The following is a 26,593-nucleotide window of genomic DNA, read 5'->3' on the forward strand; positions in this document are numbered from 1 at the left end:
CATGAATACTGATTCATTTATATCAAATATATTCCGTAAACTAATGATCTCAAAGTTCTTTTCCATCTTTTAAACAGTGATCTAAAATGCTCTAATCAGAGGTTAGCATACTCATAGACTCTTAATCCCGATCACTTACCTCTTTCATCTGATTCCTTAAAGTTTGAGATTGTGTTATTCACTTATGCGAAATAAAATAATTTGAATCCTTTTTTTTTTTTTTTTTTTTTTTTTCCCATTTTTTAACTTCCACCTTAGCCAATTCTTCAGAAAAATTAATATCCCTTTTATCTCTAGAAATTCTGCAATCAAACTCAAGCCATGAAAAAACGATATTGTAGAAGGTAGTATTTTTGTTGAGATGTATGAAATTTTTTAATAGGAAAACAGAGCTGTTACAAAATTTGTTTCTAAATGAGCATTATTGTTTGAAATGCAATGTACATTACTTATTGGCATTGAATCTTTCTCGTGTAAACGATATCATTCGACTAAAAAAAAGTATTTCTTAATGTAGTACTTATGCTGCTTATTGCTAATACAGTTTGCGGTGAATAAATCTGCTACACTTTTTTTATCCCTAGCCGAATATTTATTTATAATTTAAAATATTAATCTGTGGAAATATTAAATAAATTTGCGTAAATGTTTATCTACATTGCTGAAATTCACTGCAAATATCTATGCATTTATCGATAGTTTTGTGGTTACTTTTAGGTTTGTTTTTGCTTTTTTTATATTGAAGAAATTCCATTCAGTTTTACCACCGCTATTTTTTATTGCAGTTTTTCAAAGAAGCCCGTGAATGTGAACAGTTTATTAAAAAGACCGAGGAAAGATTAAATACAACATTTAACAAATCTGTGAATTCAATCGACGAAGGAGAGCGATATTTGAAGCAAATGGATGTACTTAAGGAAGATCTTTCTAAGTACAATGACATAATTTGCAATTTGGTTCAACAATCCGGTGAGATTCTACCCTTAAAGCAAAGGAAATTACAACCGTCCAAACCATTATCCATTACAGCCATATGTAACTACAAATCGCCTGATGTAAGTGCAAATTAGTTTTAATTTGATGTTATTAGAAGTATTTCTAAATGCATATTATTACAAGTACCATTATTTTTGAAATAATTTCGCTTGTAAAGCGTGTTTATATTAGATATGGATTTTAAACATATGTTTCATTGTGCTGTTTCACAAATATAGTCATCATATATCTGATGCCGAAACCTACTTTAATATACTTCACCTCATTTTCATTAAACGAATTTCATGTTTGTACTGAAATATTTTTTAATATAATTAGCAGAAGAAAATATGTTTGGATATGATAGTTCTGCTGTCAGATTTTTCGTATTAAGGAATTAATTTTCCTTTTGTTTCAGGTTTTTATTTCTGTTTTTCCTAAGCTATTGAAAGTTTTTAAAAAAAATTTTTTTGATACTCCTAGGTTAGTTTATTGCATTCGTAGCATTTGTAGCTTTTTATGATAGCAGTAGAAGAAATCAAATTGTTTTAGTTGATAGTGAAAGCGTTTGACTTATAATATATCATGTTAATACTATGCGCCATCGTTATTGTTTTATTGTAATAGACTAAAATATTCATTGCTTTTCTTAACAAATTATATTTATTTCAGTTTCTCATTTCTAAAGATGACAAGTATCTATTGAAAGAAATATCGCATCGAATGACGTGGAAGGTAGGTTCCATATTTTTAACTTCCTAAATGTTTTATTCAAAATATTGTATGAATTAACATCTTGTACATATTATGTAGTTACAAAAATATGTTACATTTAGATTTATTTCTATATTATATAATGCCCACTTGAAGATATAAAGCAAATGTATCTTCGATTATTTGTGCAAATTTGAAGGAGAAGTAGTTTTAAATATACTTTCTAGTTAAGTACGTTTTTAGTTTTAATTGTGAAAAAAACACATTTAATCTGCAATTTATATTTGATTCTCTTCATATCGTTATTTCCTTTAACTATATTTGGCTCTCACTTGTTTTATGAAGTTCAGTCTAATGTGTTCAATAAGCTATTTGGCATAATACATTGTCATACATGTATATTTTAAGTTATTTGTATTACATTTGAAAGCGTTGCTTACGATTTTTTAAGTGTATGCTTTTTTCTGTTATTTTGTTCACACCAGTAATTATCAGCATTTATTAATTATATATTTAATAAAATATCATTTATTAAATATATAATTAATAAATGAAATCGTTTTATTCAATTTTTCTTGGCTTATATTTTTATGATTAGCAATTAAAATTTTAGTCATTAGTTGAAAGACATATTAGTAACACTATAATTCAGAATAACATTTTTTCCCCCTTTCTTTCTAAAGGTAACTTCATCAAATGGAAAAGATGGTACAGTTCCAAGTGTATGTTTTATTATACCACCACCAAATTCGGAAGCAATCGAGTTAGCACAAAGGTAACTGCATGCCTAACTTCATATGATAATGTTTTTTGAGTCATTGAAATTAAGTTATTTCAATTTTAGGAAGCTGTTATGCATTTTGTTCTGCGTATTTTTTTAAATGGTTGGTGAAACGTCATAAAAAAAAAAAGATAACAGTGAAGATATGATTTTTGTTGAAAACATTTTTCATACGAAAGAAAAAAGTAAAAAGATTTGTTTTTCACACCTGCTCCGGAAAATTTCAATAATATTGGTTTTATGAAAATTTTGTTGCCAAGATACCATAATCTCTTTTATCTTTTCATAACATATAAAAAAGATCTTGCAACATCGATATCTAAGTAACATATTAATAATTTAACTATCGGAATTTTCAGAATTTAAGTATAAACTTGTTAAAGTTACTTCAACATGAAGTGTGTGTGTGCGCGTGCGTGCGTACACTGAAAGACCATTTTAAATTAAGTTAACTAATGCCAAAAAAGTACGTCTGTTCACTTTTATGATTGTCATCAGGCAGTATCCTTAAAACGATAAAAGGTTACTCTGCTAATGCAATGTACTTCAAAAAATAAAGTAAAAATAATAAAAGTTAAAATAAAATATTTAAATAAATTATGCTTTATGCATTTAATAATCATCAGAATAAAGGGATTTACCAATGTGAGTAATTAATTTCATGATTGTAAAATTTGTCTTTGGTACTTTTATTAAACATTATCAGTTTATTTTTTTCAAACTAAGTACATCTTCCTTGGAACGATTTTTATAAATATTAGGAGTCTAGCTTTTCATCGTGAAAACTGCCGAAGTGTTGAATTTTTAATTTGTTTTTATATATTTTTGTAATTTTCTTTTCAGTCTGAAAAAACGTTATGATGACCTCTTATTAATATGGACTCAAAAAAAGAAGAAATTACGTCAAAATCTCATTTTAACGACCATTAAAGTCGTGAAAACTTGGGATATATCGCATGTAAGTGTTTAAGAATGTATTTAACCAAATTTTCTGTATTTTTAAGAATTGTCTGTTTATAAGTGGGAAATATGAATTGAGATTTTCTTGTATTGTATCTTTTCAGTTTCGCAGTATGGATGTGGCTCAGAGAGAATCAATAATGAATGCATTAAATGCAGATGCCCAAAAACTCATTAGCGAAGGTGCTGAATCAGAACCAGCATTAATGAAATTGAAGCAAGAGATGGAACAATGTAATGTCATGTTCGATTCGTTGGTGAAAAAACTCACTGAGGACGAAAGTAAGTATTGTTCTTATTGTTTTCTGCTTTGTAAAGGAAAATATATCTTTTAAATTCTTCCCATCGGTTTAATTGTTATATTAGAAGTGACATGTTGTTGACAGATGAAACCAAGCCAAAAGAAACAAAGTTGTTATATTTTTAACAGAATGGATTTTTCATTTACACTCCTCTACCATGATACTCTCTCCCCTTAGAATGTATACTAAATTTCCAATTTTCTTTTTTAAAATGAAACAAAAATAAGTCTTGCCAAACTAGCTTGTCCTTTTGAGAAGGGGGGATAGCCCAATTCTGCTGTGCCGGGCGTTCAAAGCGTGAATGCTCGAAGACAGTTGCTGTGAAAGCGACTGCTACTTCCCTACACAAAGTTCTGAATTCACCAGTTCCCTTCGAATGTCAGTTACTTACTTTAAAATAAGAAAAGGCAAGTCATAATGTGTTAATTACAGCTTGCAAACCTTCAAAGGTTTTTTAGTGTTAAATGTTTGTTCCTGGAACCTTTCTTATTGTTAAAAGCTTGGAAATAAGACATATCCGCTTCTGCCTTGTTTTTTCTTGTGAATTTTACTGATGAATTAATTAAAATTCTTACCAATTTATTTTGTGGGTATGTTAAGTTTGTTTCTGCCTATGAAGAAATTGTCTTTTGACATAAAGAAAATCGCGAAAGTTCTAATTTGAGATAGCTGGCAAGAAATGAGAGAAGTATTTATTGCAGGATAGTTCAATTATAATATATGTACCACTCATGGCACGTTGCATTATTTTTAGTAATTTAATTATTGTATAAAATATTTAAAATAAAATTTCGCTCCTTTTAACATTTGTTGTAATCTTTATTATTCAGAGATTTTCTTTCGTTTTTGTCCCTCCTCCTATCCTTAAGTTGCCGTTTATAGCTGTGATCACATTTATTATGTGCTAGTTACGATTCTAAGGTTACTACTTTCAGGAAAGTTTAGAAAATGATTGTGGAATATGAGATCCGTGTTCTATTTCGGATACTAGGCTATGCATATATTAGATCAGGAAAGGGACCTGCCTTTAGATATTTCATGTGACAGAATTGTCATGAATGAGTGTAAGAAAACATAATGTGTTCGAATTTTGGTTCAGAAGATGAGATGAATACAAAAATATTTCCGAAAAATCGCTTATATTTTTCTTGCCTTTCAACACATCATATCTTTGTGAAACTGAATTTTCAAACCATGTTATTAATTAAAAGTAAATATAGGACACGGTTACAACTTGAATCTGACATACGCTTGAAATAAATGAAGATACAGCCCAATTCATTGAAATTGGTTACAATAATACAATGTCATTCATTGCATAAATCTGCAGCAATAATAGATCCTAATATTTCCTATTATATTATTATCTGTTGTTTTCTACAATGTATAATATACTTTATTGAAATTTAAAAACTTCATTTACTAATATAATTATATAATTTTAAAATGTTTTATTTTTTATTATAAATACTTTATTTAGGTGGTATTGATTTTTGATTGGAAAATGCTTTTGTGATTTGATATTTATTTATGATGTTCAAAGTTTTAAAAATGTGTGGACCTCTGTGTTAAAGGGGGCATGACTGAAATTAAGTGGTATATTTGTATCTTCGCTTCTGAAACTGAGTTTGGGGCTAGGGAAGAAATTGTTGATCAATTGCAACATAGAAAAAGAGGATAAAAAAAGAAGGGAGTTGGGGGAAAAAAAACTCGACGATGTTCTTCTCAATCTGTCAAGACTTCATTCCATGCATTCTATGCTGTTGTAATAAAAAATGTGTATAAATGCATTAGAAAATAAACTGATATACTGCTGTCTTTATTGTAATTGCTGTCTTATGCTCTCTTTCTCCTGGCGCCATCTCAAATGCAAGAATAAAGAGTGATTGGCGAATGCTACGTTTACGTTTTTGTTTCTTTCCCTAAATTCAAGCATTTTGTAGGCCAAAATTAAATTTTAAAATTGTGTTTTAGATTGTGTTGTATTTCCGTAATATAAATGCTGGTTATAGAGAATTAAATATTTGTCTAACAGCATCCGATTGCTTCCAGGGGTGTAAATTTGAAATGTTTCTATAGCTTCTCACCACCTAACTCATAGTACTTTCATAGCTTGTGAAATGAGTTATCCAAGGGTGATAAGCACGGATATATACTTTTCATATATTTAGATTTTCTGTAATCGACGTATGACTCAAGTATTTATTAACAGCGGGCAGAAATTTACTGAATACCATAATCAGTCATGTAATTAATTTTGCATTTTTCCTGTATTCTTAAATGGGAGGGACTCGAGGAAATATCAATAAAAAATGCAGCAGTCCTTGAAGGAATTAAATGTTTAAAGAATATGAAGAGCAGTAGGTGTTGCAGTTTAGTTTCAAATGGAAAATAGGGAAAAAAAATTCTTATCCCCAGTTTTAAGAAGTACGGCAATCTTTTTTGCTTTTTGACCATCTAAAATACAGAATGACAAAATTCATTTGTACCTTTATAGAACAAGGCTATTTGTGAAGAAAAACCCTTTTCAATACTGCCCAAGCCGTGAATGTAGTTTTCACTATTTTCTATTCAGATGTAGTAAAGTTTCTCTTAAGTTAAACTGATTTTTTTTTTTTTTTTTTTTACTTCAATCAGCTAAATATTAAAATTTATATGCTTTTAGTTTGTACTCGAATGAATAGTCGGAATATAACACTGGTTGAAGTTTGTTATCTATGATTGAGTCTACCATTTTTCTTTGTTTATCACTATTTATTTTTCCTCTTAAAGTTTACTAATATTTATATTACTTTTCAAATTGTTAATTTTTTTTTTTTTTTTTTTTTTAGCTGTAGCTGAAAAATCTCCTAAAAGTTCAGGAAGAAAACTTTCTGATACAATTATGGGGCTACAAAATATCTTAAATGAGAAAGAGAAGTTTTTGAAAAATAAATTACATGCACCTATCGGATTGGATTTAGATACACTGGAAAATCTTGTGATCGAGCATAAAGTAAGCTATCTTTAATCGAATTCGGCATAGTACTAAATGCTTGTAGGCCAATTTTAATATATTCTGTTTGTTATTTTTGTAGGACTTTGATATTAACCTAAGAGCATTGGAAGATCAGATAAATGAAACCATTCAATCTTTTAAAAATACCAATAAAAAGACTACAGCCTTACAGATGAAATATGATACCCTGGTTCAAACCTGGGATAGAATATGGGAGCTTTCTAATTTGTATATTGAAAAGTATGTTTTCTTTTAGTTTTTAAGTTTTACAAAACAGTTTGTTTTTAATTTGGTATTTATTAACTAGTGATGCTTTTCTCTTTTTTATTTAATCCTTCCAAAAAATATATTTGATTTTTCAATGAAAATCTTTTTGATTAGATAATGAGATTATTTTAGACTACAATTATGGGTTTTGAATGTATTGGACTAATGCGTTCTTAATATACAACATAATCAGTGCATTTTTATTATTATTGATAAAAAGGCAAGCATGAAAATGCATATAAAGTAAATATAGGTTTGAGTGGATAATCTCATTTCTGTTGTTCTGAATTTACAGTCCAAGTATTAAAATATGGTAGATTTTTCATTTCTTTAATGGGTGCTATAAAGAAAGGTATGAAAAAGAAAATTATAGTAAAAATGCTCATTACACTTAGAATTTACTGAATTGTGAAATACAATATAATAAAGATTAACAGGTTAAGTTTTATGGCAAGAAAAGGCAGATCTATATTGTACCAGAAAACTATTTAATGAAATAAGCAGGAATTTTCTCTCTTCAATTGCGAAACATTTATCCAGTGTTTAAAATAGTGGAGAAATTTTAATATCATAAAATGAATTAAAGCATTTAATGTATTAATTTCTTGATTTGTGATTTATTTCCTAGATTTTCTTATTAAATTATTTCTTGTACTCTGCTCCTTGTCGATAAAAGGGGGTTTAAACTCCTTGCCATTAGGGCTGAAATCACTTCTCAATTATTCCATTCACCTTGGAGCTTGGTTTTGTTACCTTTATAAAGCATAATATGTTTCATTGTAAAAGTATTTAAGTTTTGTTAGCAAGTTTTGAAAATGAATAGCGGATCGAAATAATTCGGAAATTAATACAGAAAAAGTAAAAATAAATAAATAAATAATAAAATAACACCCGAAGTAGAATGATTAAAATGAGAGATAATGCAAATATTAACTTCATTTATTTCAACACTAGAATTAAAATAAACTTTCAATTTAGAGGACAGTTTTCTTTTTCTTCCGTCTCATTTTTATTTATTTTTTTATTGAAACTAATAATTTAAGAAGCAAATGTAAAAAATAACGACTTCACATAAAAGAATAAAATAGTTTTTGATATGTCATTATCAAATATGTAAATTACATTCAAATATTACTTCGAATAATTCGACCCGAGTCAATATTTTGAAATATAGTTGTGAAAATGAAATTTAAAAAGATCTTTATTGCCGGAGTACTTTATAAAAACAAGGGCTTTTTTGCGCATACTGATCAACTTCAAAAAGCATTGTCTTTATTGTTATTTAAATTCTTATAAGGAAATTCACAGAAATGTATTCATTTTGCTTTTTTTTTATTACTTTTAATAAAGTCATTATGTGTTTTTGCTATAGAATGAAGTTGCAATAACCGCATTTCTTCTTTTGTATTAAAATAACATAGAATTTAAATTAAAAAAATTTTTAATTACAGATTGAAAACTGTGGAAGTCTGCATTCATCGATTAAATGAAGCCACACAAACAGTGTCGAACATAGAAGTAAAATTAGCATCTTGCCATAATATGTCATCAGATTTAGTAGATTTACAAAAAGTCCACGATGATCTTCTAGTATGTCTCTTTATAACTTTTACATTCATTCTTTTTGCAATTTTTTAAAAAATATTTAATATTTATAAATTGTTTTTAAAAAAATGTTTTTAATGAATGCATGTGCTCTCTCTCTCTCTCTCTCTCTCTCTGGGGATTGTCCTGAATAAATTTATTTAATTTTGATTTTTAAAACACTTACTGCTATCATATTCTGAAAAAAGAAACCCTAGATTTCTTGCTTAGAAATATAAACTGATTATTTAATATGAATATGTTAAGAATAATTTTTATGCAAACTATTTTCAAGGTTTCTTTTTATCCTTTAAATAGAATAAACAAGTGATCATACTTTGACCACATAATGTATAGTTAATTTTTTGCTCTGGGATTTCAAATAAAGCGATACTATTTTATTAAGGATAAAAAGCAAATACCATACTCCCTCTGATTTATAAAAAGAAAAAAAACTGTTGAATTATCTCCTTTCATCTTTAATATTTCTGCTTTATATAGGAATTTGTGAATGCATCATGAAAATATGTTCCATTTAAATTATCGTGTGTATCATATTTCATTTTTCATTATTGTTGTTGTTTTCCATTATCTTGTATTCTGAAAAGAAAATTAAATTGATATTTTTGAATTTCATTTAGTCATTTCAAGAAGATATGCAAGCTTCCCAAAGTATCATTGATGATGCACAAGAATCATCTAGAAAACTGAGAGAATTAATGGTACGGATTAGAACAAAGCAAGCTAGTCATAGTGACGTAAACAAGTATGAAAACGATTTAAAGAAACTTGTAACTAGATGGGATAATGCCAAATCTCAGATTGTCGAAAGGTAATTCAAGTTAACCAAGCAAAAAAATCCTCCTCTCTCTCAATATCTGTATACAACATTTTTTCATGTTTCGTTTTTTTTTTTTTTTTTTTTTAATCCTTATTTTTGTTCTTAGGATACTATAATTTTGCAAGTTTCGAATTTGAATCAGATTTATTATAACTTATTTAATAATTCATTAGAATACTAGATCTGCGTTTACAGATATTGCAAAATGTAAGACAAAAGTTTTTAAAAAAAAAAATCATAGAAAATGGCTGTTAGAAATTTTTCGTGAAATTTCAAAGCATATTTGAATATATCTATTGAATCATCTAAATTTTTGTTAAAATGTTTTATATACAAAATTTTATATATTATGAATGAAATTTGTTAATTATTAAATCTTGCTATACATAGCAATCTTTTAATAATTTTTATATTGCAGGTGTTCTTCTGAATTTAATTCTTTTTAAAAAGAAAAATACTAGTTGGTAGTTTATTCTTTGTTAGTTCTTAATAAATACATGAAATTTGTTTAACTGTCTGTGATTATTATTATTATTATTTAGAATTGATAGAAATTCATGTAGCAGTTGTTTTAAGTAGTTATTAGTTAAAAATTAAAGGAAAAAAAGAGCTTACTTTTGTTAAAAGTCACTGTAGGACAGAAAACTGTACAATACTGATGCTTATTTTTCGTTTAGCTCTAGCATTTTTTTATACAGTTGAAAATATAATTTATTATTGCTTTGCATGATTCTAGATTAAGAAGTTGTGGCGCTTCCTCTGAATTACTTAGAACTTATCAAAGTAAAATTGAAAAAGATGGTGTTTGGATTTCTCAAACTACCGTAAAATTGAACAGCCTAAAGACAGTTAAGAAAATGACCACAAAAGAAATTGAATTGACTGTAGAACCCTCAATGGTAAGACTTTTTTAAATATGATTTATGTATGTATATAATTTATACACTGTTTAATTCTCGCCGCATATGCTTCACAAAAGTAGCTCTCTTTAATATTTTAGAAGAACAAATTAAATTAATTTTTGTAATTGTAAAGTAATCTCTCACTGATTTCATAAGAAAAATACATAAAAGAAATAAGTAAAGAAAGGGATGGGCAAAACAAAAGTATCATGAGAATGATTTCAGCTTTCTGATGTTTAAGAAGCCCATTTTCAATATGTAACTAGTATTTTATATTTCTACGGTATTTTATTAAAGATCTTTTACATTTATAAAGTGCATAAGATGTGACTGATGATAAAAATACACACATTTTTTTGTCCGTGCACACATTTTTTTCCTCCAACCTCATAAAAGATCTCATAGAACTCGGTAGTGGAGAAAAGTTTCATCAATATGGGAAGGGGCAATAACTGTGATTAGAAAGTTCTATAAATTGACTACATGGCAATTTTTTAAATGCATTTTTCAGCGTGTACCTTCGCTGGAAAAATTAATCATTACTGAAGTTTTTAGTCTCACCCAACATTTCATGTGACATTTTTCTAATTTCATTAGTTAAAATAAAGAGTTAGGAAATGTTGGTCGCATTTATATTTATTTATTTTTGAGTAGATTTTTCTTTTCCGAGTGACAAATGAAGAATATTTGGGGCATCTGTCACATTTATAGAGATATTACTGAAAAGCATTTCTGAGCTCAGTTATAAAAAGGATATCTGATTATTGTTGACAGTCATTTTTTAAGAATTATTCCTTTTTAAATGGAAAAAATTGAATGCCATTTTGGTCAGTTAAATAAAAATTTTGATAGCTAAATTACATTGATAATTTTAAACTCAGTGTGCTTCAAAAACAAAATTTATTTGTAAGTAGGTAGACTTCCTATATTATGTTTTTGTTTTATTTTTGTCTTCAAATGTGTTTTTCAATTTATTTTTTTTAATTAATGCTCTTTCTGTTTCTAAAAACACTGAATATGGTATAAATTATATAATTTTTTTCATAATAAAGAACAATCCATATCGATAAAATCAAAACTCTTGAAAAAATTTCGGTAACAGAAATATAAAAGCTAATAATACTTACTGCCTACAGAATTATATTAACAAATAGATTTTTAAAATTGTTCATCTTTCAAATTTACATCGATATAAATTAAGATAAACAGTTTATTTGGCAAATATTAGAGAAATTGATCATAAATCGTAATAAATGTTTTTGCTTTTTATGGTATATCGTATACTGGTTAATTCCATCGAAAATTTGACTTTTTTTTTACATATTGCAAAGTTTGATTCAAACCAGAAGCTGTCTTAGAAGGAGCGGGGCCTCATTTGAAAACAATGTCAGCCACTCTTATTTTTAGAAAACTTATATAATAGGATTCTCCTTCGCCTCCTCTCTCTTCTCTTTGCATTTTCAAACTTGAAATAGGAAGGAAAAAAAAATGAGGCGATCTTGTTAAAAAGAGCAGCGGGGCTAAAAATCTCTCCGGCATTTTTCATTATTTTTTTTATATGACACCAACTTTTTTCTTTGTTTTAGTTTTTGCATAAGATGTCTATGTAGGATCTTCCTTTTCTGCCAACGGTGAGAAAATAAATTTGAATTAAAAAAATTATCTGAAAGGTTAATCTAACCAGGACCATGATCAAGTTCTGTAAAAGAATATATTTTAATTTCTTCCAGATTTAGATGGAAGCATTTTTTTTTTTTTTTTTCCGAATCTTCTAAAAAAATTTCCGCTGAGAAACTATTCCACTTTGAGTTTTAAAAAAATCCTTCCTAAATTTTTAACAGTATGGAGTCTCTTATAATGTTAAAGAGCTTCTGCTTGTCTTCCCCTAATTGTACTACTGAAATGAAACAATAGTTGACTGCATTGTGGCGCGGAGTCCCTTAGAAGCTTTGCCAAAATGAGGATAATCTGTTTAATTCGCTAAAGTCTGGGTCTGATTGAAGCTATACTTCTTAAATGAATTTTATGTCATGTCTTTCTGTCTAATGTATTCATTATTCAATAGACATGATTATTCGTTACATTTCAATTTTATGTAGCAAATTCTGAATAAGGTATGACGTTTGTTAAGAAGTTTTATGATATTATTTGATTGATACTGAAAATCGTTGTTCTCTATTTTTTTTTTTTTTTTTTTTCCTTTAAATTTAGAATTTGTACTCCTCAATCGCTGAAAAAAGTTCCTCTTTTGAAGAGACAAATGCTCTTGGAGCTAGGTATATAAGGGAAGCAAAGGTAACTAATTTTTATTTATATATTTCTCATGCATGGTATATGTTAATTTTTGACTCTGTGTTTTTATTTATATTTATTTCCCATTGCATGATATCCTTTTTTGTGTTATCTTAATTTGAGATGTAATTTGTCATGTGTATGATTTATTTTATAAATATTCCATAATTCAGTGTCTGTGTTTTTGAAAGTGTGCTGCTTATGTAAAGCTGAGCTATTGTATTGTGTTATGGGCTTTTTGCTTGAGAATGATTTTGTCACTTCCAACTCTGCATGAAATTAGAAGCAAGTTTGCATTTTTCTTGAAAATCCTTGTGTTATATAATATGTTTTGCTGGGGGCAAGCCTAAGCATGCTGTCTTTGTCTTTATTCTGTGATATTGTGTTAAGTGTTATTTGTTCATATATATTTGTTGTGTAAAGAAAATTAAAGTTATACATCGAATTTAAATATTATCTGTTTTATTTCGATAATTATCCTATTGTTTGTTACATGAATCTTTTCATGATCTAAAAATAATGTAGAAAAAATGTTATAATGAGTAAATGTGTATTATAAATAGTGAAAATATATCTGAATTATTGACTCTGATTTTCTTCGGACCTGCTTTTATGTGATTCTGCTTATCAGTTTGTTCTTTATGTTAAAGGAAAAGCATGCATGTCACATTGGCTTGGCTTTTTTCCTTTCCCCATTTCTTCAGAATAAAACATAGCACCCATGCATCTGCTATTCGTGAGTGGATTTGTGCATGCTTCACTTTATGGTCTGTCTTCTCGCCCAAACATTGATTTATAATATATGTCTGGGCTACAAGTTAATTTGTCCCTTTAGATATATGACCTCAGACTGAAGCATTACAAAGAAAATTTAGAAGAGGAGCATCCTAGTCTGGATGCCAGCCTTCAAAAGAGTACTACTGTTATTTCTGGAGCTGATGCAGTTGAAAGAGAATTAGACCATTTGAATCATCAATATTCAACTTTAATGCAGACTATTTTAGATTATCTAGAAGAACTGAAAGAGGCTTTTACTGTGCAGCAGAGGGAAAAGGTAAGATATTTCGCTGTTGATTTTCAAATAATTTGTTTAGCAAAAGATGTATATAGATAGTATAAATTAAAATTGAAATGATTAAAATTGTTATGTTGTTTATGTTATGTTACATTACATTTATATTATTATTTGAAATATACTTTCACAATTGCCTTATTTTGTACATTTGGGAAGTTTACTAAAATTTATAATTGCTATATAATGAATATTTATAAGGAATCGATACTATTGTGGTTAATTAATTTCTTTCGCCAGAATTGTTCTTTTCTTTTTTCCTCACCCCTCAACTATGATAAATGAATTAGAATAATATCTGTTATTGTAATTCTCTACCACAATCGTATTCTTACTTGATTTAATAACTTCTTAATGAGTAAATGTTTGATGCATAATGAAGATTTTTTATTCTTAAATTATTTATAAACATATTTGGATTATTTTTAAAATTTCCCCTAATTAAGGCGAAAAGTAATCTAATTTTCGACACTTGCAGTATAATTATTACATGGCAATTTTTGCAGTTCAAGTGTTGAAATTTCGTGCTAGTAACCAAATGCATAGTTTGGAAATTATTCAATATTTAAAAATCCCATTAACTTCTTGACCCATTGGTAATTTCGTTTATCTAATATGTCCTCTATAAAACATTATAGTATGAAAGGAATTTTGAAAATTCAGATAGGGAATAATTCGAGTGCTCTGTTTAACTGAAGTTTCAAGAATGCTCAAAAGAATCGTTTAAAGAAATGCTATTTAATTCTATTCATAACTTTTATTAGGCTTCATCTGTTCTATATAAACTTAATTGTTTAAATTCCTAGTCTTAAATAAAAAATAATATTTAGTTTTCTAATTGTGCCTCTAATTTTATGAACAACATGTTAAATATCTGTGGACATGAAACATTTTTATTCTGAAGTACTGTGTGCACTATATTAAAACTTATTTTTATTTAAAATATTAATCTTTGCATTTTTGCTGCACATTATAAAATTTCAGTTTTAAAATTCTTACTCAAACACTCCCTTTCTCTATTATCCTTTTTAATAGTATGCATTGTAAGTTCATTCCACTGTATAAATCTGAAACTATATTTAAAAAAAAAAAAAAAAAAAAAAAAAAAAAACCCTTCAACTTTTTATTACTTGCTTGTTTTTGAATGTGCATGTTTGTTTACTTTTGGTTTGTGGTCTATTCTTTGACCTATTCTTTCCTTTTCTGAATTTCTATCTAGTGGCTCTCGATCATCTCCAATGCTGCACCAGTTTCTTTGAGGACATTTACATCTTTTATCAACCAAGTACCCTCTAGCGATCAGCTAGTTTCAGAATATGAGATTCACTTAAAACAGACAGAAATTCTACCAGTTCAATCCCAATATGGTGAAAAAACAGATACAGGTTTCTCGTTTCTTACTAAGGACGAAAATAATTTGCAGGAAATAGAAAAGACTGTGGATTCTAAGAGACGGATATCCAACGTCAGTGAGTCTCTTGAATATGAGTGTATATGTGAAATTAACGGAATTTATAATCCTATCTTGGAAAAAATGGTGTCTCTACATGAGGCAGTTGAGCAAAGTATTGTAAGTTGTGAAAATAAACAAATAACTGATTTAAGAACAGGAAGAAGAATGTCTCTTGATGAAGCAGTTGCAAAAGGCTTTATTGACAAAACACTTCATAACAATATAGTCACTAAATGTGGCATATATTTTCCTGGAACGAAAGAGGAACTATCTATAATTGAGGCTATGCAGAAAGGCTTGTATGATTGTAAAAAAGGAACACTTTTAAATCCTCAAGATAAGAGACCAGTCACTCTGACTGATGCATTTCATCTTGGTATTATAAAAAAATCAGGCATGAAAAATCTCTTAGATAAGAAAATAATTAAAACTAAAAACCTTTCTATTGCCGAGGCCATTGAAAGGGAATTTTTGGATCCTAAAAGTGGATTATTTCGCGAGCCTTTGACAAATCGCACTATTGATTTTAAGACCGCTGTCTCCAAAGGATGCATTAACTTAATTTCTGCTACTGATGTCGGTTGTGGAATAACTCTTGCTGATGCAGTTGACCGTAATATGGTACATAATCAATCTGGTCAAATTTTAGATCAAGATTCTGGCGAAAAATATACTACCGATGAAGCTATTTCGAAAGGTATTCTTAGGTGTGATGTTCCCGAAATTGTTGATGTTAAAAAATGCGAATTGTTAAATCTTAATCAAGCATTAAAGATTGGTATACTGAATGCACAAAGTGGAAGATTCATTGATAGTGATACTTTAAAGCAGTATTCTTTTACTGACGCTAGGAAACAAAACTTCATATGGAAACCTTTGACTCTTAAAGATGCATTTGAAAAAGGTTTAATTAAAAACGATTCTATTAAGAATCCTATTACTGGAGAATTTCTATCAATACTAGAAGCGTTATCGTGTGGAATTCTAGACAGTGAGCTGAAATGTATCGTAGATCCTGAATTAAATGAATTATTATCGCTTCCCGAGGCCTTATGCAGAGGCATCATTTTACCAAATGGCACATATTCTGAAATTGGATCAAATCGTTATTTGACACTTTCATCAGCTGTCGAAGACGGCTTAATTACTTCAGTTATGCATAAAACAATATTTGATGTTGAAGGAATCAAAGATGAGAAGACAAATGAAATGGTTAGTTTCAATATTGCATTGGACAGGAATATAATAGATTTAAATCAAGGAGTGTATAAAAATAACTTGACAGGGGTATGTTGCACTTTAGAAGAAGCTGTATCTAAAGGACTTATACAACATCAAATATATGACATGCTTACCAAACCTATTGGTATCATGGATGGGACTAAGGAGCTTAATCTTATTGAAGCCTGTAAAAAAGGTTATATTGATAGTAAGACTGGTCATTTGAGGGAACCTAAATCAAAAAAAGTGTTATATATGAAAGAGGCAATTGAAAAAGACATTATAACACATGAAGGAGCAGCTCTTTTAAAAGGATTGTTAAATATAACTGTGACAATGGCAAGTGTTACCCGAAGTATTACAAGATATGTCGATTCTTTAAATGGTATTGAACAGGATGTTGATTCTGCTGTTGCTCAAAATATTATTCATGATATATTGAAGAAAGACGCTGACACAATAACAAAGTTGTCAGAAGAATTAGAATCCACTCCTGAAATGGATATTTCTGTTAGAGGGAGTCAAGCAAAACAACCCTCTCTTTCAGATAACACTGTACTAGAAATCTCAGAAAGTCCCTCTTATACTAATTATTTCGACATGCATAAAGATGATGGTGCCGATTCTGACTATAATAATATTTCATTTTGTACAAAGAGGATTTCTTCGCCTATAAAAGTTTCTGAAAGCATCTCAACACAAATGAACGATACAGTTGTTACGAATCGTTGGATTGATTCTATTTCAGAAAAGGATGCAAAAGACGAAAATATTGACATGAAAAGCGGTTTGCAACAGAACCAAACTAGTCTAAGTGTTCAAGTCTTAGAATTGCCCCCAGATGGCTGGTATTTGCAAGATGCTATCAATAAAAAGCTTTTTGATCCTCAAACTGGATTATTTACGGTCCCTGGTACTGATCGCTTAGTTTCATTTGAAGAGACTGTAAAAATGGAAATTATAAATCCAAGATCGGCAAGTGTTGTTGTGCCTAAAACAAAACAAACTGTGTCTTTGGATTCTGCTTTGGAAATGAAGATCTTAGATTCCACTGGAAGTTATAATAATAAAACTGGTGGTAAAATATCGATGCAAAATGCCATTGATAAGAAACTTATAATTTTTATAGAACCAATGCAAAATCAAAGAGACGCTTTTATGTTCCTTGATGACATCAATATTGAAAATTCAGGATATCATATTTCAAACACAGTTAGTGAAACTTGCCCTTCTAAAATGATTAGTAAATTACCAGTTAAATCTGGATTCTGGCCAGAACAGAAGTGTATCATTTTACAAAAAATGCCTAAGAAGATAATATCTCCTAATGATGCTGCTATGGATGGACTAATTGATTTTGAAACTGCTAAACTTTTAAATGCCTTAAGCGTCAAAATAACACCTGAAAAACTTTCTCCAATACCTGATGATGAAAAATGTGGTAAAATCCCAGATTATAAGAAGGGGGAGTATGTATCTATTCGGGAGGCATTTGATCTTAGATTTATTGATAATGAATCAGGGAAATTGCTCGTACCAGTTGGACGCTCGTTAAGTATTAACGAAGCTTTTAATCAGGGATTAATCAATGATTTATCAGGCAAAGTTATTCATCCAGAAAGTGGTTCTGAGCTTACTATTGAGGAGGGTATTATGTGTGATATTATTAATCCATACTCTTTTTGTATTGATCCAGTTACTATGAATGAAATAACTCTTTCAAATGCATTGCAGAAAGGCATAATCGACTCTAGCACTGGTGAAATAATTTCTTTTGAAGGAAAAATTTCTCTTATTGAAGCTGTGAATAAAAATCTTTTTAAAGCCGTTGAATACCCTTTCAAATGCCCACCAATGTTAGCTCTTACTTTTCCTACTGCTCTACAATTAGGCTGCATTGATGTAGAAAAGAAGGAATTTATTCACCCACGTTCAAATAAAAGAATTCCTATTCAAAAGGCTTTTGAAAGTTCTGAACTTTTAGCAATTCCTGTACAACCGCAAAGAGAATACTTCCTATTAGATGATGCCTTGAATAAAAAGTTAATAAACCCTAAAAATTGTACTTTTCAGCACCCTGTTACTGGAATAATAACTGACGTGCGGGAAGCAGTTCAGTCTGGTCTTCTTGTTATGAAACCAGCTAGACTTACTAGTATTTCATCTTCAATATTAACTCAGATGGAGACTTCTGAGAAAGAGTTTTCTATCACAAAAGATGGTATAATGGATAATTATTCATTATCTCATTCAATAAATAATATGTGTGGTATGCCTTTCTATACCGCCATAGCTGAGGGCTGTGTAAATTTAGATTTAGGATTGTTTTTTGAGAAAACAACAGAGAAAACGTACACCATAACTGATGCTCTAAGACTACAACTGCTTCAGCCTTTTAGTATGGTTACAAATACTGATGATAAATACTCTCTTTCCCATGTATTCTTAGATTTATTTGATGATAATACAGAAAAAATAATTATACCGGATTCACGAGATCTTGTTTCTTTTGAATATCTTGTTAAAAATAATTATATAAATGTAGATACTCTTTTGTATATAATAAATGACAAGGCAGTTGTATCATTAAAAGATGCATTAAATAAGAATATCATTGATTTAAAAACTGGTTGCTATATTGGAGCGTCTAGTGGGAACTTGATAAACATTAAAAAAGCAGCTAAATTAGGATATGTGGCATTTATTGATGCACCAGTATTACCAATTGGTAATTTTCTTAGCGAAATTGAACCATTATCTGTTGATTCAATTTCTAAAAAGACTATTGTACATAGACCAACTTCATTGCCATTAGATTCCAGTATATTAGACCAAAAGACTCCAGATTCAGAAAATATTTCCCCAGATATGAAAAAAGAGAGTGACAATCGTGGAAAAACGACTACTGAATCGAAATATATGAAATATGATAATGATAAATCAAAAGGACAAAAAGATGCATCGGCACCGTATTCATCAAAGCGGCCAAAGGTAGATAGTAAATTACCTGATTCTGGTAGTCCTGTACCGAAAACGAAAGTAAATTCTATAGAATCTTCTGAAAGTCCAAATTTTGCTAAAGGGAATATTGATGCAAAATCAGTTATTCATAAAACTCGTTCATCTCCTTCACGATCGAAATCACCTATCAAAATCCAATCAAAAGCGCCAAGTAAAAGATCGATATCGCCTACTAAAATCGCTACAATCGACAAAACTCGAAATCTTCCAAGCGACAAAAATCTCTCGGAAAAAGAAGAATCTTCCAATCTAAGTAGTGAATACATTTCTAAATCTATAAAATTTGAATCAAAAGCATTTGTTACCTCTGTCACAGAAATGAGCTCAAATACAACCACTATAAACAATGACAAAATATCAACGATTACAAGAACTTCTAAAGAAATATCTTCAATTACTGACCAAAAGAGTCCATCTGAAGAATTAAGTTTTATCAGCAAACAGGATAAGACAGATAAAACTGTGTCTGGTTCTACTGATGACATTTCTGTTAAATCGGAACATGAACATGTGATGCATGATTCACCAGAAGTTGCCTTTGAAAACGTTTCAAGTAAATATAAAGATACCCCTGTACTTAAAGAAAAGCATTTTCAACCGGATCATACATTAAAAAATGAAGAGAAACGTGATCAACCACTTAAGAGAGATAATAAATCCCCTATCAAAGATAGAGAATCAGTATCCCTATCAACAGTTATGCATTTGACTAAGGATACTGATGAGAATGAAACACTATATAAGAGTTCGACTTTACTTGAAAGTGAATCACACATTGAGTGTTTAAAATTTTCTCCCGATAACGACTCTAATATATCAAAAGAGGAATATCAAGTATCTTATGAAAAAGTTTGTGTAGACTTAGATGAATATTCATATTCCAATGAGAGAATTGATGAATCAACTGAAAAAGAACCTGTATTTCAAAGTGAAGGAAATTTACCAAACGAAATTAAGTTAAAGCAAGCCGCAAATGAAAATGAATCTCTTTTAAAAGAGTTTAAATTGCCGAAAGGAAATGAATCATTAACGAAAGATGCTGGATCATTTAAAGATGATAAGTCAACATCCATAATTTTATCGGACAGGAAGGCTGAAATGTCCACAAAAGAGATGAAATTGCCATCGAAAGGCTTTCCAATGGAGCAGACTGAATTGCCAGTGAGAAAAACAAAATCTCCTTCAAAAGAATTACCTTTCAAAGAAACTCAATCAACATCTTCTAGAAAAGTATTTGTGGTAGAGTCTAAATCATTAAAAGACATTGATTCACCATCAGATATATCTGAATTGCCTCAGAGAGAAATTGTTACATTGTCGGAAGAGATACATTTCCGAGATAATGATTCATCTGTTCAAGAAACCGAACCAACATCAAATGATTTTAAGTCTTCAACCGTAGTTTTACCGAGAGAGACTGGTTCTCTAACATATGTGGATAAATCTCCCTCAAAAGAACTGCCATCAGATCCAACTCCTTCGTCGATAAAAGCATTACCAATAAAATCGCCCCTACAAGAATCGGCCGAATCACTACCAAATGAAATAAAGTTCACACCTGCCCCGTCTAAAGACTTACCAGTGATAAAACCTGGATCGCCTTTTAAACAGACAGAAATGCCATCAAATGATAAAATGCCAAAGGAAGAATTACAAAAGGAATCAACACCGCGAACAAGAGAAGTTAAATCCCCCTCCAAAGAAAGTAAATCTCCCGAAAAGGGAATCAAATCACAGATAAGCGAAAGAAAATCGCCAGATAACTCTATCGTATCTTTCCAAGAAGAAACTAAAACGCCAAGAGAAATAAAATTTGCAGAAAAAAATGGAAAGTCTACTCCGAAGAAAATAAAATCGCCTGAAAGAGAAAGTTCTAAATCGTCAGAACTAGAGAGCAAATCACCATCAAGAGAAGTCACATTGCCAGAAAAGAGAGGCAAATCACCAACGAAGGAAATCAAATCGCATGAAAAAGGAAGTAAATTGTCAGAAGGAGAAATCCAGATTCCAGAAAAGACAAGTAAATCACCTATAAGAGAAACCATATCCCCGGAGAAAGAAATCACACAAACAGCTAGAAACACTAAATCCCCTATAAAGGAAATTCAACCCCAAACGAGAGAAAAGAAACCCTCAGAAAAGGAAGTCGCACCACTTGCAAGAGGTACCAGATCTCCTGTAAAAGATATTCAGCTCCAAACAAGAGAAATCAAACCATCAGAAAAAGAAATTAAATCTCCTTTTGGTGATATTCAATCTCCAGAAAAAGTAAGTAGATCGCCAGTAAGAGATGTCGAATTTTCGAAGAAAAGAAGTAAATCACCAGTAAAAGATATCGAGTCTCCAGAGAAAGAAATTAGATCTCCAGTAAGTGATATCGGGCCTTCAGATAAAGGAAGTAAATCACCTGCAAGAGATAACAAATTTCCGAAGAAAGAAAGTAAATCGCCATTAAAGGATATTAAATCTGCGGAAGAAGAAATTGAATTTGATACTGTAAGTGATATTAAGTCTCCAGAAAAAGAAATTAAATCGCCTGTAAGTAGTATCGAGTCTTTAGAAGAAGAAATTAAATCACCTATAAGTAATATCGAGTCCCCAGACGAAGAAATTAAATCTCCTGTAAGTAATATTAAGTCTCCAACGAAAGGAAGTAGATCACCTGTAAGGGATATCAAATCTCCAATGAGAGGAAATAAATCACCAGTAAAAGATATTGAGTCTCCAGGAAAAGAAATTAAATTCCCTGCAAGTAATATCAAATCGCCACAAAAAGAAATTAGATCTCCAGCAAGTGATATTGAATCTCAAAGAAGAGAAAGTAAATCACCAATAAAGGAACTCAAATCATCACAAAACGAAAGCAAATCTATTGTCGATCATGAACCACCAACAAAGGAAAGTACATTACCAGCAAGAGATATCAAATCACTTGAAAAAGAAAGTCGATTGCCAATAAAAGAAATAAAATCACCTGAAAAAATAGAAAGTAAATCACCAGTAAAAGATATCAAATATCCAGAAACAGAAAGTAAATTACCAGGTCAAGGGAAAAGATCACCAATAAGAGAGACCATATTTCCAGAAAAGGAAAGTAATTTGCTATCTATAAAAACTAAATCCCCTGACAAAGAAGATAAACCCCCAATGATAGGAGTCAGACCTAAACATGAAACTAAATCCCCATCAAAAGAAGATAAAACGCCGGAAAGCGAAAGCAAATCTCCATCAAGAGAAATCATATCTCCAGAAAGAGGCAGTTATTCCCCAGTAAGAGATGTCACATCTCCAGTAAGAGAAAGAATGTCGCCTGTACGAGAGGTCAAATCGCAAGAAAGAGAAAGAGTATCGCCAGTAAGGGAGGTTAAATATTTGGAAAGAGAAAACACATCTTCAGGAAGAGAAATTAAATCTCCAGAAAGGGTTGGTATATTGTCATCGGCAGAAGTCAAATCTGCGGCAAGAGAAAGTAAATCACCAACAAAAGATATCAAATCTCCTGAAAGAGAAAGTAAATCACCAACAAAAGAAATCAAATCTCCGGAAAGAGAAAGTAAATCACCAACAGATGTCAAATCCCCAGAAAAAGAAAGTTATTCGTCTATAAAAAAAGCCCCATCATCAGTAAAAGAAAGTGTATCGCCAGTAAGAGAGGTCATATCTCCGGAAAGAGAAAATATATGGCCAATAAGAGAGGACAAATCTCCAGAAAAAGTTGGTAAAGCTCTAGTAAAGGAAATCGAATCACCAGAAAGAGAAAGTAAATCACCATCAGATGTCAAATCTCCAAAGAAAGAAAGTTATTCACCTGAAAGAAGAGTTTCATCTCCAGAAAAAGAAAGTAAATCACCTGAAAGAGAAGCCGAATCTCCAGAAGAAGAAAATAAATCACTCGTAAGAGAAATAAAATATCCAGAAAAAGAAAGTAAATCACCCGTAAGAGAAGTAAAATCTCCTGAAAAAGAAAGTAAATCATCCGTAAGAGAAGTAAAATCTCCAGAAAAAGAAAGTAAATCACCCGTAAGAGAAGTAAAATCTCCAGAAAAAGAAAGGAAATCACCCGTAAGAGAAGTAAAATCTCCAGAAAAAGAAAGTAAATCACCCGTAAGAGAAGTAAAATCTCCAGAAAAAGAAAGTAAATCACCCTTAAGAGAAGTAAAATCTCCAGAAAAAGAAAGTAAATCACCCATAAGAGAAGTAAAATCTCCAGAAAAAGAAAGTAAATCACCCATAAGAGAAGCAAAATCTCCAGAAAAAGAAAGTAAATCACCCATAAGAGAAGTAAAATCTCCAGAAAAAGAAAGTAAATCACCCGCAGGAGAAGTAAAATCTCCAGAAAAAGAAAGTAAATCACACGTAAGAGAAGTAAAATCTCCAGAAAAAGAAAGTAAATCACCCGTAAGAGAAGTAAAATCTCCAGAAAAAGAAAGTAAATCACCCGTAAGAGAAGTAAAATCTCCAGAAAAAGAAAGTAAATCACCCGTAAAAGAAGTAAAATCTCCAGAAAAAGAAAGTAAATCACCCGTAAGAGAAGTAAAATCTCCAGAAAAAGAAAGTAAATCACCCGTAAGAGAAGTAAAATCTCCAGAAAAAGAAAGTAAATCACCCGTAAGAGAAGTAAAATCTCCAGAAAAAGAAAGTAAATCACCCATAAGAGAAGTAAAATCTCCAGAAAAAGAAAGTAAATCACCCATAAGAGAAGTAAAATCTCCAGAAAAAGGAAGTAAATCTCCCGTTAGAGAAGCCAAATCTCCAGAAAAGGAAAGTAAATCACCAGTTAAAGAAATCGAATTTCCGTTAAGCAAATCACCAACAAAAGAAAGTAAATTGCTCGACAGAGAATTCGATACGCACGAGAAAGAGAGAAAGTTACCAGAGAGAGAAATTAGAGTGCCAGAAAAGATAAGTAAATCACCAGTTAGAGAAATCAAACCTACAGAAAAACAGAATAAGTCACCAGAAAGAGGAATAAAATTATCCTCAGGAGAAACTAAACCTGCAACCGACACTCAGTCACCAGTAAAAGAAAATAAATATCCTGTAAAGGAAGCCAAATCCCCAATTAAACAAGATAGGTCTCCATCAAAAGAAGTTAAAGCACCAGTAAAAGAGGCTAAAACTCCATCAAAAGAAATTAAATCTCAGACTAGAGAAGCAAAATTGCCTAAAGAATCACTCGTTGCGGATTCTGAACTGTCACCTGGAGACTCTAAGCTATCCCGTGGAAAAAATAAGCCAACAATGAGACATTCCCCATCAGAAATTAAAGAACCAATTAGAGAAAAATCATCACCAACAAGAACATTTAAATGTGACTCTAAATCACCAGTAGCAGAAACTAAAGAAATCCCAAGAGAAATTTGTTCTCCTGGGAAAGATGTTAAACCCTCATCAGGAGAAATTAAACCATTCGAAAGAGAAACCATAATATTTGAAAATAAAGTTAAATCTCCATTAAAAGCGACAGCAGAACCAACAACACAAACCAAATCTAAGAAAACTGCAAAAGAAGCAAAATCCTTTAATAAAGATGCTGAGCTACAAGAAACCGTTGAATCTCCTGTAAAAGGAACGAAATCACGAACGCCTGAACGCATAAGTACGAAAGAGACCATTATTATCGACCGAAATATTAAAGCTACTACATTAGAAAGAAAGACACCAGAAAAAGAGAACATATCTTTTGCCGGGAAGTCTGAGCAGACACTAAGAAAAATAAATGAAAATGTCACAGATGCTTCACATGCACCTGAAGGAATACCTGTGACTAATGTTAGTGAAAAGTTTCTCTATACTTCTAAAAATTCTATTTCTTTAACACTTTTTAAATCTCAAACAGTGCCTGAAGCCACTGAAAGAATAATCAAATCAGATAAAATTCCTGATTCCAGAGAATCTGAAAATCTCAGCAGTCCTGACAAAATTGATGATCAGAATTATCATGTATCTCACTCTGATTTTAACTTCAAAGAATACTACACAGAATTTACTGAAGAAATAGTGTCAAGCCTTCCTCGCATCTCCGTCAGAGAAGCTTTAGCAGCTGGTGTTGTTGAAACAGATACTTGCAGTATATTGATTAATAATAAAAAGATGCAGTTACAGAAAGCAATTGAAGACAACTTAATATCTTCTGATACTAATCTTTCGATCATTAGCAAAAACGAGGTCACTTTGTCAGATGATCAACCGATTAACATGCCTGCAGAACTCAATTCTGTAAGTATGCATTATTATTTTGTTGTAATTTCTCTTTATTTTCTCTCTTGGCACTTTTGATTTTATAATTCATTGCACTTTATTTGAAAACTGTTTACTTCCATTTATTTTTATATTTTTCACTGTTATTTTATTTTTGTATTGAAAGCAATGGAACTTATGTAATTGAAATCATTTGTAATCATTAGATTTACAAAAGTCTACAAAGTACTTTAAAATTCCTTTAAGAAAAGTGAAGAAAAGTTTTTTTCTTCCAAAAAATTTACGACTTAAAAACTTTGATTTCCTGATTTTTATCTTAAACTCCCAAGTATTTATTTCATTCTACTAAATATTAACTTATATTTTCCAAAGTACTTGAAGTTAATCATTGGCAGAGCATAGACTATATATATATATATATATATATATATATATATATATATATAATGAATCTGTGATGCCTATTTACTTATTCAACAAAGTTTTCCGCTTCCGTTATCATTTGTTATCATATCAAAACTTTATGAAAGTTAAATTTGCATATTTAAAATATTTCAATTATGAAATACGTGAATTGGAAAGAGTACCATTAATCTTTAAGTAATAAATATTTCTTATGTTTAACCACGCAGTATTAGCATACGTTCTATTACTTTTACTTTTCTTTAAGGACTGATTAATGTCATGATTCATTACAAGCTACAGATGACATAGTTTTATTTGTAATTTTTATTCTATTTTTCACATTATATCAATGATAATTTCAGTGCAACGTGTTTTTGTTTTATTTCTGGCATCTGTACTTCCCCATCTATGGTACCTACCTAGTTTCTGCATTGTTAATAATCATGGAGGTTTTAAATGACGAGGGTTTGATTTCAGTTGAGAAACGTAATTTTAGTACTTTTTTAATTGAATTAATGTTATAGTGCTGTTTTCAAAAAAGAACTGTGTTTTGGGATGTTAGATCGAGACACTCCGTATAATCTGCATGTATGCCAGAGTTGTT

General features: G+C 30.2%; 1 protein-coding gene across 6 annotated transcripts in view; it reads left to right on the forward strand.

The window, feature by feature from the left end:
• Nucleotides 1-26,593, forward strand: part of LOC129958976 (microtubule-actin cross-linking factor 1-like) — a 320,795-nt gene that overhangs the window by 217,671 nt on the left and 76,531 nt on the right. For all 6 annotated transcript variants that reach the window (XM_056071738.1, XM_056071741.1, XM_056071742.1 and 3 more), the window contains 13 exons: nucleotides 786-1,055; nucleotides 1,648-1,710; nucleotides 2,373-2,464; nucleotides 3,314-3,428; nucleotides 3,535-3,712; nucleotides 6,564-6,727; nucleotides 6,810-6,970; nucleotides 8,449-8,587; nucleotides 9,223-9,413; nucleotides 10,159-10,321; nucleotides 12,536-12,619; nucleotides 13,452-13,670; nucleotides 14,908-25,602. In XM_056071738.1, coding sequence (XP_055927713.1) covers nucleotides 786-1,055; nucleotides 1,648-1,710; nucleotides 2,373-2,464; nucleotides 3,314-3,428; nucleotides 3,535-3,712; nucleotides 6,564-6,727; nucleotides 6,810-6,970; nucleotides 8,449-8,587; nucleotides 9,223-9,413; nucleotides 10,159-10,321; nucleotides 12,536-12,619; nucleotides 13,452-13,670; nucleotides 14,908-25,602 — 12,534 coding nt within the window. The remainder of the gene's footprint in view (nucleotides 1-785; nucleotides 1,056-1,647; nucleotides 1,711-2,372; nucleotides 2,465-3,313; nucleotides 3,429-3,534; nucleotides 3,713-6,563; nucleotides 6,728-6,809; nucleotides 6,971-8,448; nucleotides 8,588-9,222; nucleotides 9,414-10,158; nucleotides 10,322-12,535; nucleotides 12,620-13,451; nucleotides 13,671-14,907; nucleotides 25,603-26,593) is intronic.

The sequence above is a fragment of the Argiope bruennichi genome, chromosome X1 (assembly GCF_947563725.1).
Source record: "Argiope bruennichi chromosome X1, qqArgBrue1.1, whole genome shotgun sequence".
Lineage (NCBI taxonomy): Eukaryota > Metazoa > Arthropoda > Arachnida > Araneae > Araneidae > Argiope > Argiope bruennichi.